At 38.4% G+C, this 21,208-nt stretch overlaps 1 protein-coding gene and 1 long non-coding RNA gene across 2 annotated transcripts; one reads left to right on the top strand and one right to left on the bottom strand.

The window, feature by feature from the left end:
- Positions 1-1,735: 1,735 nt before the first annotated feature.
- Positions 1,736-14,070, top strand: LOC103059346 (potassium channel, subfamily K, member 16-like). Its single transcript, XM_007436024.3, has 6 exons — positions 1,736-1,899; positions 7,744-7,944; positions 8,519-8,639; positions 10,376-10,542; positions 11,926-12,094; positions 13,676-14,070. The coding sequence occupies exons 2-6, from the start codon at positions 7,750-7,752 to the stop codon at positions 13,942-13,944; spliced, it is 921 nt and encodes a 306-aa protein (XP_007436086.1). The 5' UTR covers positions 1,736-1,899; positions 7,744-7,749; the 3' UTR covers positions 13,945-14,070.
- Positions 8,561-20,260, bottom strand: LOC148214681 (uncharacterized). The gene is made up of 3 exons (XR_015797700.1): positions 19,945-20,260; positions 10,342-10,518; positions 8,561-8,660 (listed from the first exon to the last, which is right to left on the bottom strand). It is a non-coding gene; the product is annotated as an uncharacterized LOC148214681 (long non-coding RNA).
- Positions 20,261-21,208: the final 948 nt, after the last annotated feature.

The raw sequence follows: 21,208 nt of genomic DNA, 5'->3' as shown, positions 1-21,208 counted from the left end.
GGCAACCAAACATACCCTTTCTAAGCAGCCAGTCACATAAGACAAGAAGCTGTTTGGAAATGGTTTGCAATTTTTAAGAATGCAACTACTTTTAATATACCAAAGAGTTCTTTGTATAAACGTCCCCCCTTTCTAACCTTAAAGCTGGATAAAAAAAGTACAGTGGTACCTCGGGTCACGAACTTAATTCGTTCCGCAACTCTGGTCACGACCTGAACTGGTTGCGACCCGAATCAAATTTTCCCATAAGGTTCAATGTAAATACGGTTAATCCGTTCTGACCCCCATGAATGTGGTCGCCAACCGATTTTGGTCGCGACCTGAATCAAATTTTCCCATAAGGTTCAATGTAAATACGGTTAATCCGTTCTGAACCATATGTTTTTTTCTTTTTAAACCACAAAAATATGACACAAAGTACAGTACAGTACACTATGAAGAGAGAGAACGCTAACCTTGCTTGAGGCGCTAACCTTGCTTGAGGCGTGGAGGACAGGAAGGCGGGTGGGGAGGCAGTTATTGTTTGGAGGGAGAGTCCCCATCCCTACAGGAAGCCACAACCACATGTCAGAGCAGGGAAAATGGCCACGGATCCTGTTCGTCACCCGATGCGGAGTTCGCGAATGGAAGCAAAATTTTGCGAACGGTGCTGTTCGTGACCCGAATTGGTCGTGAACAGAAGCGTTCGTGACCCGAGGTACCACTGTAGCTCTACAAAAATTAAAAGTCTGTTTAAGAAATAATTCTTAATCGCTGGTTCCAAAAGCATTTTACCAACAGGCATTCAATCCACATAACTCTGACTGTATCTTCTACCCCACAACCCCTCCAACAGTTAGGAGTCACTTGTCTGTTAGTCATATGAAGTTTGACTTGCACTGGTCACTGACCGTAATAAAGTTTGTTCACATTCAGTGTGGCTGGTGATGTTTTATAGTCACTTTTCTAATTTGAGCAATGTAGTTTTACAAATATAAAAATAAAAAAAAATACTCTACTGCCATTGCTCATAAGGGATTGGTCTGTCAAGATCTATTTCCCAAGTTAGTTTTATCTTTGATGTGTTTATAATATCAATAAAACCTCTGTAAAGGGATGGAACCATTCGGCTAACGTGACTAACTGCAGCTAAGCATAACTTCTCAAAAATGTTTATTCATTTGGAATTCTCTGTTGTCTAATTAAAGTGGCTGTAATGGTGGTAATTTGAAATTATTGCATCCATATTAGATGCAGTTTGTCTTGCTTATCTCAGTGAAAATATTTTCACTATGGAAACAACCTTTTAATCTAAATGCTTTTCTGGGCATCCAATCTTTATATAGTAAATTGTTACCTTTATATATACTTACAGCTGGGATGATCTAAAAAAGAATCAGGGGGTGGGGGGAGAACTAAAGATTTCATCTCCATTTGCTCTACCAGTAAATCGTTGGGTAATGTCTTTTATTGAAAAGCAATTTACCATTGTAAAAGGGAAGGGCCCATATCCCCATTTGTTTCCTCAGTTATGTCCCAGAAGATAGTTCTATCGTCATGCAGATAATGACAATGCAGATGCATTAATTGATTTAGTTGAAATGCATCAAAATAAAAACTTCAGATTACATACAGCAAAGCCTCCTTGGTGCTTCAATCAGTATAAAACTGCACTGGCAAATCTAATACAGTTTCTCATACTTTTCCATTCAGAGAGCTTGTTTCTAAATAGAAGTAATCATTTGGTATTGAAAAATAATAATAATTTGGGAAGTATCATCATTTTAATTGTCTTCCTAAAACTTGGGGGTTTTTTTTCATTCTGGTCAACCAGCATAAGAAGATAGAATTTTAAGAACAATTTAAAGTTGTTCTGTATCTTTAATGACAATAATTCTTAGAAATTTGAATCCGCAATAGGTGAGTTTTAATTGAGCTATGTACTTTGTGTAACTTTTAAAGTTTCTATATTTCATTTCTTTTCCTATATTAATTTTGAATACCAAGATTATATGGAATGTACAGTATATAGAGTACTAATGATGGTGGATTGGAAGTAACAAACAAATATGTCATTAGCAAAAATGCCAAGTGGATGGGATTTATTTTTAGTATTAACTCTTGTAACTTGTGAAGAAATTCATAACAGATTGGATATCCACAAGGAGAGGAGAGTGTATGGGGGCAAGTGCAGAGGGGCAAGTATATGCATGCAGGTATGTAATTTGCAAGTGTTACAAATTGCATACTTGCATTATTGATGTCATTTGTGCATGTTTGATGATGTCATAATGCTTCCATCATACCCCTATGCTGTAAAATGTAGGCTATGGCTTTATTCCAATTGCACACAGTAGGGGGGCTTCTTATCTCTCTGCTTAATGTAACTGGTCTAAAATCATGCCTATTAGTGCTAAGGATGGTTCTTGAACAGGCATACATCCTTTTAACTTATGAAACCATTCCTGAATTCTAATTTTGAAGCCAGTCTAATCTTCAAACACTTTGAGTGCATCTAAGGACAAAAAAGTTAAAGCCTTAGATATAGAATTAATGACCATGATGAATTATATTCCATACCCTGTGAATAGAATCTGCCAGGTTGTGTCCAAGCATAAATGAGATAATAATGCTGTTAATCCTTTTGGTTAAAATTGCAGCTAAGATTTTTTTTATCTTGATTTAAAAGTGTAATTGGGTAATATCTTGTTCCATTGTGATAGCACAACAATATGGCCATCTTTCCAGCTTTCCAGTATGATGTTTTCTTTTAGAATAAGTAGTAATATATGTAATAAAGTTCTATTTATCAATATAACTTAACAGTCTTTAAATGACAAGACAGCACATCTTTAACATTTTGCAGAAATTAATTAAAAACATGCCTTGCTCTGAAGTCCAATGGTTTAATGACTTGTTCCTGATTTTAATGATTTAATGACCTTTCATTTCATAATTAGAAACAGACTGGTGAGCATTCCTGATATATATGACAGTTTCAGGTTTACTAAAATGTTATCAGTACCAACTGATAAACATTTGTCTGAGAATTTTTTTCATAAAATCCTTTAAATGCCTCATTAACATCCCGTAACAGTGCACAGTGTTTCCTTATAAAAATGTTAATAGTTTCTCTTGATTGCTTATGTTTTCTAAGTAGGAAGCCAGGAATAGGATTGCAGGAATGTGTGTGTGTGTGTGTCTAAACACACGTACATATTCACACACACATACAGAAGTACACACACACACATATATAGATGTGGGTTACAGGTCCTACTTTGACCTCATAATGACTGAGGATGATAATCCCTGGCTTCAAGTAGGATATATTAAAAACTATTTTATGAGAGATAAAAAAGGAATCAATCCTAGGATATGATTTAGAGCTGGAAGAATAAAATATAGAATATCTAGCAGTTGGGTTTATCATTAATTGTTTTAAGAACTTTGACGTGTTTCACAACAGAACCACAATTATTTACATTTAAGAACATAAATTTGGTATCAGATATTACCAACTGAGAAAAGAGTACAGATTGAATGCTGTCCTGTAATCATTGACCTGCTAAGAGTTTCAGACAGTGGAAGGTTGTTGTTTTTTTTAAACTGTAACAAAACCAAAGAATAAGAATCTAAAAACCAATAAACCAATTAATATAAACACAGAGTGCTAGAAGATAGTCCTAAAAAAGATTCTTTGTGTCAGAGAAATTAAGTTCAGTGTCTGCTCATTCCCAGTTCGCCATGACTTACGTTAAATGCAAGTGTGAGGACCAAAGTTTTATATTGTGATATCAAGAATAGCAACAACCTCTATCGGCAAAACAATACAGAATTTTATTATTATTGGAGGCTGAAATGTTCTGGCTGTATGTGTGAGTGATCTTGAAAACAGGAATCAGATCTGAGCAAGGACGAATGAAGCAAATTTTAGAGGTATAAGAGAAAGGGGATTTATTTATAGGAAATAAGAATAAACAAAGCTTAGCACTTTTCCTACCAGGAGGAGCCTCAAACAGTATGTATTCTATGCACGTGTGTCTGGGAAGAAAGACAAAAGGACCAGCAATCTTATAAAATAAAGAATATATAGAGTGAGAAATGAAGAGCACACACATTCCACCTTCCATTTCTGATTGGACATATAATGTTCAGGTGAAATTGAATTAGAATTCCTTTCTTTTGCTTTTGAAGATATTGATGTCTGAACTTTCTGATATGAAATACACAGCACATATTTCAGTAGCTCATTAGATATCGAATACTGGCATGATTTGGTTTTTATGAGCAATTTGCAGGGAACTCCCCAGTGATATCTTCTCTCAAACTGTAGTTCAAGTGTTTAATATTTTCTCAGAATTTCAGCTGATAAATCCCAAAAGATTTGTATCTTGAATCTTTCATATTCTAGAGCCGAAGAACGGTTTGACTCTTTCATAATTTGATGTGTGTATGTGTGAATATTATGCTCATTTCCTGTAATTCTAACATCCTTGGAGGGTTGTGTAGTGAAGAAACATTGTCTCAATGCCGTGCATGCACATTCTGTGTGGGGCTTTTGTGAAATGTAGAGAGAGAGAGGCAGATGTTGGATATTGGAGGAGAAAAATAAACACGCACTCCTCTTCTTCCTGTTCTACAGCCCTTTTCAGGGACACACATTCAGATAGTGACTTTGGCTTTCAGAGTATTCCACTTTTACTTCTAAGATTTGTATCAGCATACTGAGACTTTTAACTATGGACTCAAGTGGCCTTCTGAGTTGATCTGCCATTTGTTCAATGCCTCTCAATATTTATGTTATAATTGACAATTCTGTGTTAATTGGTTGAAGTGTAGATAGTTTGAATGGATCAGCCGGTGCCTTAAATTAATCTCCTCCAAGTCCTTTTTTTTTTTCCTTTGAATTGTCGCTTATTGTTGCTGGGCTGTTTTTTCAGGCAGTGGTGAGAAAGATTTGGAGTGGTGTTTTAGTTGTCTTTTTGGAGCAAAATAGGCTGCAAATGTCTATCATTGCCTTGTTTGTTGTTTCTTTTCTCTCTCCCTTCAAGGAAATGCTTTAACATTGTGTTAAAAATAATTGGTTTTGGTGTGCTTTTTACTTAATGGACACAGGAGCTAAAGTACTAGGTAGCAATCTTCAAGATTTGGTATCCACACTCCTGCTTTAAGTGTGATGTAAATCAATTATAGGGGTCTTAATGCAATACTTATAAAACTTTATAAAACAAATTGAGAAATGGGAAGTCATTTGCACACAACAATCAGTAACAAGAACAGAGGACTTAATTCTTCTCCCCTGAAAAAATCCCCCCAGAATATTTTAATACACCTTCCTCTCTCCTTAAATACTTCCCTCCAGGTTGTTTTCACATTTGGGAACACACATTCACTAAGCAAAGTCTAGTGCTGTGAGATTATTTTCTGATTTCTCCTTGTTTCTCAGTGGTCTAAGTGTTAAAAAACAAGAAACATATCCACCTTCAAAAAAACAAGGAGAAAAACCCTGTTAGTCTATAGTGGCAAAAAATTTGTACCACTTTTTTCAAGTAACAAATTTTATTAGAAGGCATAAGCAAATTTTCACAGGCAACAAGAAGCAACAGGATAATTGTGCCAATGTGGGAATCAGACACTTCAACAAATCCAGATGTCTACTTTGCCCTCATGTCTACACCAACATCACCATCACAGATCCCAACGCACACAATTAGAGGCGCCTTCACATGCTCTTCTTCCAAAGTGATGTATGCCATCATCTGCCAGCAATGTCCTTCTGGAGTCTACATAGGACAAATAGGACAAACTTTGCACAAAAGAATTAATAGACACAAATTTGACATTAGGATTCAAAGCAAGGGCAAGGTAATATTAAAGCATTTCAGCCTTCCAGGATGTTCCATAGCAGATCTCAAAGTCACTCTTTTAGAAAAGCAGGACATTAACAGCACTATTGAGTGAGAAATTGTTGAACTAACATACATGAAAAGGTTTTAGGCAAATTCAGAAGGTCTCCACAAACACAATGGGTTTTTAACATATTACAATTGTTAATTGTTATGGTACTTATAATCTGTCTCACATGTAGCCTACCTCTGCATAACCAACCTACCTTCCCCTCCCTTCCCTTCACCTATCCCATTTAAATCCTACATTAGTCAAGCCTTTATGCCTTCTAATAAAACTTGTTAGTTGGAAATGGTGCTATCAGATTTCTTATTTTTTACGTCATAAAAGTAATTCAGGAATTATTGCAATAGGAAGGACCTCGTTGCAATGTCATGTGATCAATACAGGGCATGAGCAGAGCAGATCATGTATTGATCACATGACATTGCAGCCAGGTCCTCCCTATTACAGTAATTCCTGAATTATCCCTGTGTCAATAGCACTCTATTAACTGAGAAGACAATGCTGTTTCTAGCTACAACTCTCGCTGAAGAAACAGGAGCTACAACTATCATGGAAGAAACCTTTCAAACGGCAATCTGGTCTCTCACTGAAAGGAACAAATGACTCACTGATGCCCAGATCCTAATCTTTCAGCATGGTACCTGCACAAAGAGTCTTAATACAAAATAGCCATGATGCCTATAAAAGCTGAGAAAGCAGTGGGGTTAAGACTCTGTGGATAGCACAGAGCCTCCAGCAATTTCATTTCATTTTAGAAAATCAGGAAGAGATATGTTTTATTTGTGTTACTTGAGTTGATGGGAGTTGGAATAATAATAATAATAATAATAATAATAATAATAATAATAATACATCAAACAACAACATCTGCCTATCCCAGGCCCTTGGGAAAGACTTGATAGGTGGATAAAAATGCCAAATCTAGTCTAAACATCCAGCTGACTGTGTGAATAATAATAATAATAATAATAATAATAATAATAATAATAATAATAATATAATAATGTGTTGAAGCAAGAAACAGGTGAGCATTGATTGGCTTATGGTTCTCTGTGCTCACCTTTGTCAGAAGGGCAAGTGTTGATTGTCTGTCAGTTTTGGTCAGGCCTAGCCCAAGGAACTCCAAGAGACAATGCCAATTCAGTCCAGCTATGTTTATTAGCTACAACCTCTAGCAAGAATCTTCCCAGACTAAAACCCCAGTTCCCAAAGTCCTCAGCCACAACAGTGTGAATTCCTCAGGGAGGTGCCAGTCTCATCTTCTTGTTCCTCCCATGCGGTTCTGGTGAGCTAAGAAAATGTTTATCTCCCTGAGCTTGGCCTTCATAATTCCATTCCATCACAGTTTTATACGAGCTGTTTAGAGTTGCAAACATTCATAGAATCTTGACCCCAGCAAATAATGAAAATAGCTCTAATCATCCTGGTTGCATTTTAAAATGGAATCAGGAAAGTCAAGAGACAGAACGACTAGTTTCTTGGAGCACCTCTTACTGAGGATGTTTCCAGACAGTTGTCCGTGCTATCAGACGATTGTGAAGCTATCCCCACTTAATGGGTTTATCATGGGAAGAAAAAACAAATGAAAAAATTATGGGAGTGAGGCCAGAGCTATTGCAAAATTCTCCTGGAAAGTTTGTGAAACAATATTTTGCTTTACATAGGAAATCCCTAAGCGGCTGTTAACACTGAGGTTATGGAGGGAAAAGGATAAGAAGGATAGTATCAGTATAAAATCCAAGAGGAAATGGGACTGCCCAGCTGGGATTTTATTCAATCAGGGTTAGGATTACAAATAAGGCAGTGTTTACCAGCCTCTCTGTCTTCTTTGCTCACTTTCTCCCACAGGCCACCATGCGCTATAGCAGGATACAGAGCTATATATTGGCAGCTGGCTATCTTGCTTATCTCCTGGCGGGCGCTCTCATCTTCCAGGTTCTGGAGAAAGATGCCGAGAGAATACAACAAGGCATCACCTTTAGAATGAAGGAGGACTTTCTGAAGAACTTCACTTCCCTCAGCCCAGCAGAGGTTGAAGTCTTTGTGGAGGTAGGCCATTATTTCTGGGTTGGATTAAAAAAAAAAATAGTGTTTACGTTTAAAGCCCTAAAACGTTTTGGTCCTCCCAAACTTGATGGAACATCTTTCCCAGTATTAGCCTGTGGTGCTTTGAAGATCATCAGGGGAGGCTCTTTTATGAGTATATTTGGTATAGTATGAAACTTTGAAGAGAAGAAACCTTCTCAGTTATGGTTCTCAGCATATGGAACATGTATCCCATAGAGGTGCAACTGGCACTACATATTATTCTTTCTGGAGCCAAGTCAAAAGCTTCTTTTCTTTTCTTTTCTTTTCTTTTCTTTTCTTTTCTTTTCTTTTCTTTTCTTTTCTTCTCAAGCTTTTTAAATGCGAAATTGATTTGTTAAGCTGAATGTATTAGATTTTTTTTTAAATAAAGACTATTATATTTTGAAATGGCTTTGTCATTTTAGTTCAATTATATTTGGTAGACTGTCCTGGGATCAGAAGATGTTGGTAGCAAAAACATTTAAAGAAATACATTTTATTTGATAATCAGTTGTAGTTATTCAAATATTCAAGCCAAATATCACCTTAATTGCAGAATCTGATGGAAGCTGTCAGGATGGGCATATATCCAGCAGGAAATGAATTCCCCGATGAACACAACAATTGGGATTTCAGTAACTCTTTCTTCTTCGTGGGTTCTATGTTATCCACAATAGGTAAACTGGTTATGCTTCTCCCTTAAAAGTAGATTCATTATAGTCAAGTGATCTTCATCAAAAACACCGTGTTACATATAGTTTCAATGGTTACTTTTATACTTCAGACTCCCAGACCTTATCTTCCTCTTTCTTATGAGATCAAACAAACTATAATTCATTTCCATGACAATTGTTAAAATAATGCGAAATGGGGCAGCGTGACTATGTGTAAGCAACAGAGAGATATAAAACCATGTACTGGAAATTATTTCAAGTACACTTGTTTTAATTCATATATGGAAACAGACTGTTGGTCCTATCAAAAGAGAAACACTTAAGAAGATAAAACATACATCTGTTGAAAGTGTCTGCTCATAAATATAATTTTTAAAAAATCCATTTGACCCCATTCCATTCAATAAGAAGTTCACAGGCGCATACATGAAGTTTTCTCATGTTATCCTCAAGCAATGTTGTGAAATAGACTGCTGTAGGAAACTAATTGCAAACCCCCATCCAATGAGAAAGGTCACTACAAATGCCTGTAATTAACTATTAGCTGAGGCCCAGCAACAATCCACATTTTCTGCACAGTTCAAGAAAATTTGTGCAAAATCACAGCCTTTATTCAGCATGTTGCACTGATCCTTCTGAATGGAATGTATTAAAACCACAAACACTTTCCTGTAGATGCATTTCTTCTTTACGCATCATCATGCATTTAGTATGTGAGAGAATATCATTATTTTATATTTTCCACATGGAAGTTATAATAACAATCTCCCACTTGCTAAATGCATGATAAATGCGAGGGCACCTGATAAGGAAGAAAGAATATACGTTGTGATCATCAGAACTTGCTCGAAGCTGTAGTGAGCAAGAAATAGGGCTCATGTGATTCTCCTGGGGAGGGTCAGCCTTCGGACTTGATGTATCCCAGGCTGCTTTAACTCTTGGCTAGCATATTTAGAAGAACAGATAAATAGGTTTTCTGATTATTTTGCATTGCTTGGCTAAATCTTCTTGGGATTTCAGCCTAAAACAACACTTTCTGTTCTTTAAACCATGTGGTACATGTTGCTCATTTCAGCTGCATGCTTAGAGTAGAGTAAATGTGAGTCAATGCAACTGAAGGATATTGTAATATGAGGACATTCTGATAAGAGAATATGAAAGAGTAAGAGCAGATCACCACTTCTTATAAAAATGTGTCTGAATTACCTAAGGCCCCAAGCAGCTTTGGGTTTGGTCACCAGAGCTGCTCCCCAGCCCCCCAGTGCCCCCCCCCCACAGTTGCCATTGAATTGTCATTTTTTTCTACAACAGAAGAAGAAAATGATAAAACGCATGTGGAGAAGCTACAGAATTACATATAATATCTAGGTTTTGTCCTGGCCTCACCCACTTTTTAATCTTGGTCCTAAAAAAAGTTGCATATCTCTAGTAAAGAAATCCAGTTATGCTGTTATATATACCAAGGATGATTCAAGAAAATGAAGGCCTTATAGAACTCAAGGAGCTGGAGGGCAACATCTGGAAACTGCAAATTAATGACATCCTGAAGGGGAAAAAATTGCATTTTAAACTGTATCTTGCTTGCAATGGCAGGAAGGAAGTACTGGCCAGTAATAAATAATATACATCTTTAATTGGGGTTCCATCCTGTCATTTGCTCAGGATTAGGGCAAATCTTTTGTGGTAACATAGGCATAATGCTCACCAGTGTTTCCTCTGTAACTTTCATGTTTTCACAGGCTATGGAAACCTCTCTCCCAAAACGGCTGGTGGTCAGCTTTTCTGTGTCTTTTTTGCTCTCTTTGGAATTCCTCTGAACATCGTCTTTCTGCAGCACATTGGCAAGATGCTCTCAATGCTCTGTGAACGGTTAGCTAAATGTCTGTATAGGAAAGGGGTAAAGAAGGTAAAATAAAAAAGCTTTATTCTAAGTTTATTTATAAAATTGAATTCTTTACCAGCCCCAAAACTTAAGATGATAATTGAATGGAAGAACAGTCTGATCCATGCTTCAGTCAAGCTGAAATAACCAGTTTAAATCTGTTTTGCAGCTGCACATTACCAACAAAATGCATCTGTACTAAAGTTACAGTAATGTAGATATCAGGATATATTGAATAGCCATGTAATCTCATTAAATCTATACCTGGAAACAAAATATTTCTAGTCCATTAATCTGATTTGTGGGTAAGTTAACATACACAACCGGATGCCCTGAAACTGTAAATGTGACATTGTTCAATTAATCCAAGCCAAACCAGGCCACAATATCTTAAATTTTAAAAGAAATATGGTCCTGTTTTCCGTTACTGTAGTAACTTCAAATTACATCAAAAGATTCCAACATTAGAGAGGGTTTTAAGCCCAACTTCCACTTTAATATGATATATTCAGAGTTAATTATCTGTCAGAAATGCATCTCCTCTCAGCTTGAAGATCTCCAATATGCAGAATGGGATAAACCACCTGCCCTAACTGGCTGTATTGTCAAACCCCTCTTAAAATATTTATCCTAAACTTTGAACTCTAAGTCTGCCATTTATGCCACCAAAGAACACAACCCTATTCTTATTATTTGACAATTCTTTTTTTACTCTTTTCTCTTAGGACTATATGTTCTCTTCCCCAAAGCTATCTCAATTTCTCTCATTTATGTGTCATCAAGGCAGTGTTGACTCTTGGCAATTCCATAGGTCTACCTTATTCAGGATGGATCACTTCATATTATCTATCCACATAGTTTTCTTGGTGAAATTCAGGAGCAGTTTACCACTGTCTTCTGCCACACAGCTTGAAATGATGCCTTTGTGGTTGCCACTAAAGTGATCATCCACTTTCAGCATCTTCCTATATTACTGCTGTCTGATATAGGTGCCTGCTTAACTCAGCTGCAGAGCTGGGATGACCTTCACACCTTAGGTGATTCTGATGGGAGTATATACATTCCCAGTGTTCTTTGCTCATTCTTCCCAGGAACATGCGCCCCGGCCACAATGAGGCAGCACAGGACTTTAGGGGGCCAATTTCTCTACATCCTTCTTGAAGGACAGTGCTCAGATCAGTACACTAAATGCATTGTAACAATGTGCAATACAATGGAAGTGTAACATGTAATAATGCAGCCCATGAGTCACTGTATGAGATAGGTGGCCATATAAGGCCATATAAGTCCTGTGAATGAATGAATGAATGAATGAATGAATGAATGAATGAATGAATGAATGAATGAATAAGGGCAGCTGTCTGTCCAAGAACACTGTAGGCAGCTGTTTTTTTCTTTGTTTTTCAGAAAACAGCAAGGGGATTGACACTTCTGTTCTTCCTGGTTATGGGAATACTAGTGTTTCTTTGTGTGCCATCAGTCATCATTCGAAAGATAGAGGGGTGGACTTACAATGAAGCAATTTATTTTACATTTATTACCCTTAGCACCATTGGATTTGGAGACTATATGATAGGTAAGTTTTCCAGTAACATTTTCAAAGCAATATTTCCTGCTTTGTTCTAACTTGATGGTTCCTACAGTACTTCAGGCCTTATGTTCTGATGCAGTTAAGAGACTAGATCGAGACATGACTTTTAGAATGGCTGTATGGGTGAAGAGAATCTATTTTGGAGGCTCAAGGTACATAGTTGCAACCAATGTGCCCACCAAATAATGCAAAGCTGGGTGGGGAACCTTTTTAGCCTGTGGGTCACATGGGTTGCTGAATAACATTGTAAGGACTGTTGCTGCGTATCTGAACATCACTGGATGCACTCCGTGCAGTCCTGAGTTCAGTGATCTGAAGCAACATCACTGAGAGAGAGAACAATCAGCTTCCATTTTTCATAATTTAACCCAGGGTTTTTCAAACTTGGCAACTTTTGGATGAGTGGACTTCAACTCCCAGAATTCCCCAGCCAGCATGATTTAACCCATGGGCTGAGTTCAGATAGCACACAAGGTATAACTATACTGTAGTGTCATGCATTAATCAAAACAAGTCTAGTATTCTTTATATCCCAATCTTCTCCCTTCTTCTCGGAAAGGTCCCCTTCCATTTGGTTTAAGCAAGAATTCCTTCCAATAGAGAAGACCCAACTCTTCTGCTACTTGTGCCTCCCTGTCTTTGGAGCAGAATATGCCAATGTCAGTTCTCAGATGGATCCTTCTGAGTTTGAAGAGGAGTGATCGTAGGTTTTGCCTCGAATTACAAATTCAGCCAGAGGCAGAACTTGTTTTATATATTTGTGTGAGTCTTTAGTTAAAATCCAGGAAACAATAACAAAGAAATAGGAACATGGTCTGGGACCCAGAAGGTCCTTGCAGAATGTCTCCAGCTCTGTAAAGTCTTCCTTAATTTTCAGTGGAACAGAGTTAAAGAATTGTTCTATGTAGGAGGGTTGACATAATTTTTAAACTAACCATGGCTTCTAGCACAAGATGATGACGAGGATGCTGGTGATAATGATGATATACAGTACTTTATATCATCAGTGTTTTTCAATCTGGGTAATGGCTGGCTGGGGAATTCTGGGAGTTGAAGTCCACACAACTTAAAGTTGCCAAGGTTGAAAAATACTGTTATATGCTGTTTATCTGGTTTGGAAGAAAACATCAGGCTCTGGTTTTCAAGTCAAGGAGGAAGTGAGGGAAGGAAGAATGTGCAATCTTGATGTTTTTAAGGACAGAAATGTGTTACTATTTTGTTTATTATGATTGTATATAAAATGTGCATCTTGCATTTTCACTGATTCTGTCCAATTTCTGCACTGATAGAAGATGGTATAAAAATTAATAATATATATAGTGTAATAAAATATAATATAAATATTAAATACATGCATTGTAATAAAAACATATAATAGCTTGTCATGAATAAAATAAAGTAGTTTGGCATTATGTCTAAAGCAGCCCTTAACCCCAGTGCAACATCAGGCATTTAGTTTCCCTCGGTTGCAGTTTTGTTCCACTGAGCAGAGAAGTTCAGATAAAATGCATTTGCCTTTTAAGTTATTCTTCCTTTATTCGTCTCTTCCTTTTTTTGTGTTCCCAGGGAGGCAACATAACAAGTTCTACTTCCCCGGCTATCGGATTGTGGTAGCAATTTGGATTATCTTTGGGCTTGCTTGGATAGCCCTACTGTTTAATTTACTGACAACATTACTAGAAGACCCAAATGAGAAACCCATCGAGGATTATCTTCAGGTCAAAACAGTCAGAAAGAAAAAGAAGAACTCAAAAAAGGATCCATCTGCTAGGTTTTCACTGGAAGACGGCTTAGTGTTACATTCCAGTAGAGATGGGCAAAGCAATCAGTCATAATGGGAGAACTCTGTGTCTGGTTTTTCATTGATATTTGAGGTAATTGCAGTATTTTGCTGGTTTCTTTGAAAAGTAACTAGCTGATTTTAAATTATGTTATTTTAAAGTATGAAATAAACAACAAGCCTCCCAAAAAATTGTTTCTGCTTTCCATAGTACACATTTAGCTTTTATAATATATTCTTCACAATATATTTCCCCAACTTTCTACAACCTCAATTTTTAAAACTGCAGCTTAATGGTCAAGCTGCCATATTTGGGCTGCAAAAATCCCAATAGCCGTCTAGTGATCATCCAGATTTTTACAGGCCAGATCTGGTAGTCTATGTGACCACCCAATTTAAAATGTGAAAAAAGTGGGTTCTCGCTTTTCAAAATTTCATGAGTAAATGCATTAGTCGGGAAGATGATAAAGACTCATTCTAATTTTATGCTTCAGATTCAGGGCATTCAAGGTTTGCTTTGGGAGTAATAAATTTAGCATGAGGTTCTTGCTTTTCAATAGCTTTCATCATCTAAAATCATAGAACCATAGACTGTAAGGGTTGGAAAGGACTTTGGAGATAATTTAATCTGAACCTTTGGGCAGGGCAGGGATCTACTATTACCATATACCCACAGTGGCCATCCGGGGAAGAAGAGTCTATTCCAACACAAGTAATGCAATTCAGAGGTTTTCAAACTTACTCAGGCCATAGAATCTGTTTGTAAAAAAAAAAAAAATCTCAGACCCTCTGATTAAGAGGGGTGGGGTTCTGAATGTCTGAATGGAGGAAAGAAAATGAGCTCTCTCCAAGGAACTAAGCCTAACTCACTTATCAAGAGGGTCCCCCCCCCTTATCAGATTTTTTTTTTCTCCCTTAGTCCCACAGAACCCATTCAAGTCCTTGTGGTGATAAACCCTGGTCTACTCCACTGTTGGACAGCACTTACCATTATGAAAGATTTCCTGATATCCAATTGAAATCTAATTCCTTGTAATTGAAATTCATTGGCTTTTGCCTTATCTTCTAGAACAACACTGAACAATATAGCTCTATTTCCTACATGGCAGCCCTTCAAATACTTGAAGTCAGCTCCCATATCTCCCCAGAGTTTTCTCATCTCCAGGCTAAACGTACCCCATGCCTCCATTTTTCTAAGTTCCAGACCTACTATTATCCTGGATGCTTTTCTCTAGACCAGTGTTGTGCAAACTTGGCCACTTTAAGTTGAGTGGACTTCAACTCCCCATGCTGGCTAGGGAATTCTGGGAGTTGAAGTCACTCATCTTAAAGTGGCCAAGTTTGGACAACACTGCTCTAGACAGACTCCAGTTTATCAAAGTCCTTCCTAAAATGTAGGGCTCATAACCAGACACAATATTTGATCTGACTATGCAGAATAGGAAGGAACAATGACTTCTTTTAATCTGAGTCCTATATCAAGTTATACATTCCTGTTTAATGACCATTGCAATGTGAGATACCTATTTAACAGTAGCTCTGGAAATTTAAATAACTAATATTTGTGGGTGTATCCATATTTTCAACCTTCATATCTTGCAGCACATTTAAGTATTTATTCATTAGTTCAGTCTCACTGAATTCAGTAGGGCTCAGTCCCAGAGACATAATTTTTCAAAAACTAGCTTTTTGAAGCTTTTTTATTAGCCTTTAACCAGTCAATCTTAAAGGAAATCAACCCTGATTGCTCGTTGGGAGGATTGATAATGAAGCTCAAGCTCAGATACTTTGGTCACCTAATGCGAAGAGAGGACTCTTTGGAAAAGACCCTGATGCTGGGAAAGATTGAAGGCAGAAGGAGAAGAGGATGGCAGAGGATGAGATGGTTAGACAGCATCACTGAAGCAATGAGCATGAAACTGAGCAAACTGAGGGAGGCAGTGAATGACAGGAAGGCCTGGCGCAATATGGTTCACGGGGTCACGAAGAGTCGGACACAACTTAACGACTGAACAACAAAGCTTTTATTATAAGCTAATTACATATAATAATTTGATGTGTTTGTTCAAAAGTTGAACAGACTTCCATTTTAAGCATTGAGGATTGTAAATGTAGAGGGGAGACAGCTCCCTTTAGACTTCCCATGCTGATAGAAAATTCTGGGAATATGCTATGGCAACTTTCAGCTGAATATTATTACAATGACCCATGGAATGAAGACACTGATTATTATGGTTCTCAAAAGCCAGGAGTACTATATAATCTCTTTTAATAAAAGATGGTTGTAGCTTAACTCTAGACTTTTTCTCTAAACATGGAAAGGTTGAAAGTAGCTAGGTTGATTTATTTCTCCTCTGTGCTTAGGACGAATGCCCAAACAAGGTGTATGTTGAACTAAAACAAATTTGGGAAGAAATTCTCATTCAGGCTCAAGATTTCAAACATATTAACATCTGATTTTGAAAATGTGCTTCGTTTACACTTACCTTGCAAGGCCTTTCCCCCTCTTTTCTAAAACAAGAGATCCCTCTAATTAAACTCAACTCCTAGAGATTACATGAACACGCTAGTGGAGGTTTCTTCGCAATGTGCTGGAAGTAGTTTGAAAAACTATCATGAAAGAAAGCAGTGGTGATTTTGCAGTCTAGCCTACAGCCCTGAGATTTCCTGGTAGTTTCCAAACCAGAATCTGAGTCTGTTTAGCTTTGTAAGATCAGCCAAAGTTGGCCAGATGCTGCCACCTACAGTACCTCTTAATAAATCAATGCCAGTGGTTTATTGTTGACTTGTGTGGATATCAAATGTCATAAGCATTTTTGTATAACTTGTTAAAAGAGTTATGGTTCAGGATGCATTTTCTTTTGCAGTGAAAGTTATACAGACTGGAGAGAAATCCTTTGTCTCTAATGCTAAAGCCTCAATATTGAGGCTTTGAAAAAGATTCCCACTAAACACTTCAGACCAGTGGTTTGCAACCTTGGGAACTTTAAGATGTGTGGACTTCAACTCCCAGAATTCCCCAGCCAGCATGGCTGGCTGGGGAATTCTGGGAGTTGAAGTCCACACATCTTAAAATTCCCAAGGTTGAGAAACACTGCTTCAGACCTCATGGGAATACAGCACTTCAGTATTCATTCAAGCAGCCCCTCTGATTTTTATGCTTCCAGCCTGAAAAATGGTTTGGCTGCTTTAAGGAGTAATTTCATTAAAATTAGTGTGATTTATTGTAACTCAATTGTGCTGACTCTGTAAATTGTCCATACTGACATCAAGTTTATTCCTGGCTCATTCAATGACACTAGATGAGGAGATACTTAACTTTAGCCTTTCCCATACAGTTTTTCTCATGTGAATCATATTGCACGTGTGCATATACACACCTACTCTTGTTACTTGCCACATGAAAAATAAATTGTTTATTATCTGTAATTGCTTTTTTACCTCAATTGGCGCTATTAGTAGCTTCACGGGATAGTAGGTTTCCATCAAGACAGAAAGCTGAGCATGTGTGTGTGTGTGTACAAGAATGTTGAAAACCCTTTTACCCCAGCCCTGTGGTCCTGACTGGGTTTGTGTTCTTTTCACAACCATTTTTAAGCTTTAATAAAAGGCCTCTGGGTCTGGTGAAACCAAATGTGCATCTCCCTTGCAAGTCTGGCTTTTACATGGTTAATAAGCATGTGCCTAAACAGAACAATTAGTAGAAATCCACATGATAGAATGTTTTCCTCTGCACAATATTATCCCTCACACCCAAATTTCCATGTCCAAGAAAAACATTTAGCATTTTTTCCTATAGGCATCCAAACATATGAGATGGAAGTACGAACTACAGTTTGTCTATTTTATTTTTAAGGTTTGAAATGGCACTATGCTGTTTTATTTAAGTCTTTTATTTCTGTTTTGGAAGGTCTAAATGTTATTCAAATTCCAAACTAAAACAATCTATAATCACTAACAAGAAGGGGGAAACCCTACATGGTGGGCTGGGGCAATTTTCACTACAGGTAGTCCTTGACTTATGACCATTTGAAGTTACAGCTGTGCTGAATGAAGAGACTTACTACCCATGCCCAAAGTTATGGCCATTGCAGCACCCCCATGGTCACATGATCAAAATTCAGGCACTTGGTAGCTCACCCACACTTACGACCCTAACTCCCCCCACCTGCCTATCTCCCCCCCCCGCCCCCATCTATGCCTTTTTGGCCCTCTGCTGCTCTGTGCTCTGCCACCCCAGCTGACTTTCACCATCTTCTTGCTCCTGCTGCTGACAAGGTGCTATGAAAAAAAAAGTAAAACTTGGAAGTTAGTGGAGTTGGGGATGGTTGAAGGATGGGTATGACAAAAGGCCCTTTCCCTCTGATACTGAAAACTCTCAGAGCAATTAACAGACAACACAGCTATTAAAAATACCAGCAGTCTTAAGATTAGAAATGTAAATGCCTTTTATGGAGATGTGTTAAAACAAGTTCGTCAAAGAATAATGCACAACAAAGTTTTGCTTCCTACCTAGTTCCTTTTTAAGGCATCTTAAAAATATCTTGTATGCATACATAAATCTAAAAGTATGTTTTGAAGAGGCCCATGATTATCCAAATGTTTCTTGCATTCATACATTTGTCAGGTCAGTTTAAGTCAGTGATTGGACACTTAATACCTTGAGCTATGTTTATCGTACAAGTTTCATTGTAGGAATTCCATTAAATTTAACTACAATGTCCCAGTCAGGAATCCCCCAACCCCATTCACATTTCAGTAATAAAGACCAAGTCTGCTGTCTCATCCATAACCAAACCATGGATGAGGAAGGTCTAGTACAGACAGCCCTGGCACCAAATAGCAGCAATCAGAACTCTTGGGCTACAAGGATCTGGATCCTGGCTTCCAGTAGGATAGTGCTGGAAGGAGAGACCACATGAAGATGCTGGACCTATCTTCTCTGAGCATAGCCTGCTCCCCGTCTTCTGCCACACCTCCCTTTGCCTGTCACAACCAAGATCCCATTCCCCCACAATACCCCATCACCCAAATTTTAGCCAGCACCTTCCCCACCCCTACTCAGGAAGAATCTAAACTATTTGATATAGGGATTTACAATGAAGACTTTTGGTATTAAACAGCCCCTCAGCAAACTACCATCTACACAACCATACAACCTACACTACCCAACTGATCCCCTCTTCCCCTCCTAGGTCTGAAACTCAGCCCTGACTCTCACCTAGGGAATAGCCAGGGTTCCCACCCACCCCCCAGGTCAAAACCCAGCAGCATCTCAGAGCTCCTTGGTAGAAAGCTGCTCCTAGGTGCTGACCACAGCAACCACACTGCCCCAAGTCTCATTCTCAACCCAGATGATCATAAAGAGACTAAGCTAGCAGGGAACGTGATCCTCCCAACTGACCTCCAGAGCAGACCAGATGTTATAGAAGTTCCAGCTGGAGAGCCCACAACCGGAGCCAGCTTTGTACAATCTGCAGCCACAAACCCAGACCTCCTACAGCATCCACACTCCTCAGAGGTCCTGTCCATTTATGCAGCTGGTGAGCTCAGGCTTTCACAAAATAGACAAAGAGGCTGCCAAAATGGCAACCACCAGCCAGCCCCAAGCTGCCTGGCACTCCAACATCAATCCCAAAATGTTATTCTAAGCTGACTTTAACAGACTAAAACATAGCTTTCTACTACTACCTACCTAAGATGTAGGTAAAAGTGATGCTATAATTACTGTTACTGCACATCTTAGCATAATCAAGTAGATTGGAAAAAATAGTTTTATTTCTGAACTGGAGGTGGCAGCAGAGCCTCCTTTTGTTAATTTCTTGCTCTGTATAGTGCCACTATAGTTCCACTGTACAGAGGTCAAGAAACCCTCTTTGCTGATGACTGTGCACTCCTGGCACACAAAGACAGTGATCTACAGTTGATGCTGAACAAATTCTCAGGTGCTGCTGTGCTCTTCAGCCTATCCAGCCTGAACAAGAGTGAAGTACTTTACCAGCCCATGTCAAATACCAACCCCGTAGAACCAAACATCACTGTTGACGACACCCACCTGACAAACGTAAACAGCTTCTAGTGGAGTCTGCGAGGTTGGCCACGCAAGCACTACAAGACGCTGTGAAAGAAACCCTATGCTACTGTGACATCCAGCCGAGGGAACTAGAAGCTGTGGCTGCTGACAGAACCCTCTGGCGAGCTCCGTGCTATGAAGCCTCCACTGGTTTTCAAGACAGGTGCCGCCAAAAACTGATAGAAAACCATGAGTGGCGTCACAGAATGACACTCACAGTTACTACAACAAGGGACTTCCAGTGCCCCCCTCATGCTAGACTCTGCGCTTCCAGACTGGGACTGCAGAGCCACCTCCATGTCCACAGTTGAACTGCACAACAGTGTGTTTTCTTCAAATCCGAAGGACTACTATATATAGTACCACTTCTGCTTTAGTCTCTCCAGAAACTTTGGAATCTTGGCTCTAAGTTTACTCCAGGATCAAAATAGTTGTTTAAATTCTTCCCACAGGCTGTTGCTGCTATACATAGCATGTCAAACTGGAACTGGCACTATGTCTTATAAAGCCTTTAAATTGTCCTGGATCTCTTGTTTAGATTTTGCCCACCACTCATTATGGTGATCCCACTTAAGTTCATTGACAAAATCTATCTGTTTCTTGCATGCCTCAGTAATAAAGTAACTAATCTGAACTTAAATATATTAAATAAAATTGATCATGGCACAGATGATAATGTTTTTTCCTCATCACTGGCAAAAACCTCAGTGCAGTAGGGCTACTGGTTCAAGGTGATGGTGAGCAGACATACAGGATGACTTTTTTCATATTTGTTTATTAAAAACTCAGCTAAATGAGATGAAACAGAATAGAGGTTACCTAGAAGGAGCCAAGTATAACTTGTGCCTGCAGTTACCATTTCAGAAAGATAGTCCAGGGTGATACTATGATTAATGATACTGAAAATTGGCAGGCAGCTCAGGAGAACATTAGGTTGTTTAAATGTAACTCTGATTCTTTGATGGATGAGCATCACATATATTGGTTTGCATCTCAGTAGACCATCATTCCAGAAGGTTCTACAGCTGAGCATTTTAGGAAGACTGTGATTCCCACTACCAGCTATTACTGCCATCCAGGCAGCAATTTCTTAAGCCAGCTTCAGCTTCATTCAGTATCAACATGGGAAACAAGCAGCTGAAGCCTGTACAGAATTGCCATTAATGATGAATCTGGAATTCTTCCCTTGACCAAGAGGAGGTAATAGTTGGTTGCCTTTCTGTCTGACCAGATCTAGGTGTTCATA

The sequence above is a fragment of the Python bivittatus genome, unplaced genomic scaffold (assembly GCF_059951505.1).
Source record: "Python bivittatus isolate LINGU-HERP-01145 unplaced genomic scaffold, Pbiv_v1 ctg000580_np1212, whole genome shotgun sequence".
Lineage (NCBI taxonomy): Eukaryota > Metazoa > Chordata > Lepidosauria > Squamata > Pythonidae > Python > Python bivittatus.
This window is presented reverse-complemented; position numbering and strand designations above follow the sequence as displayed.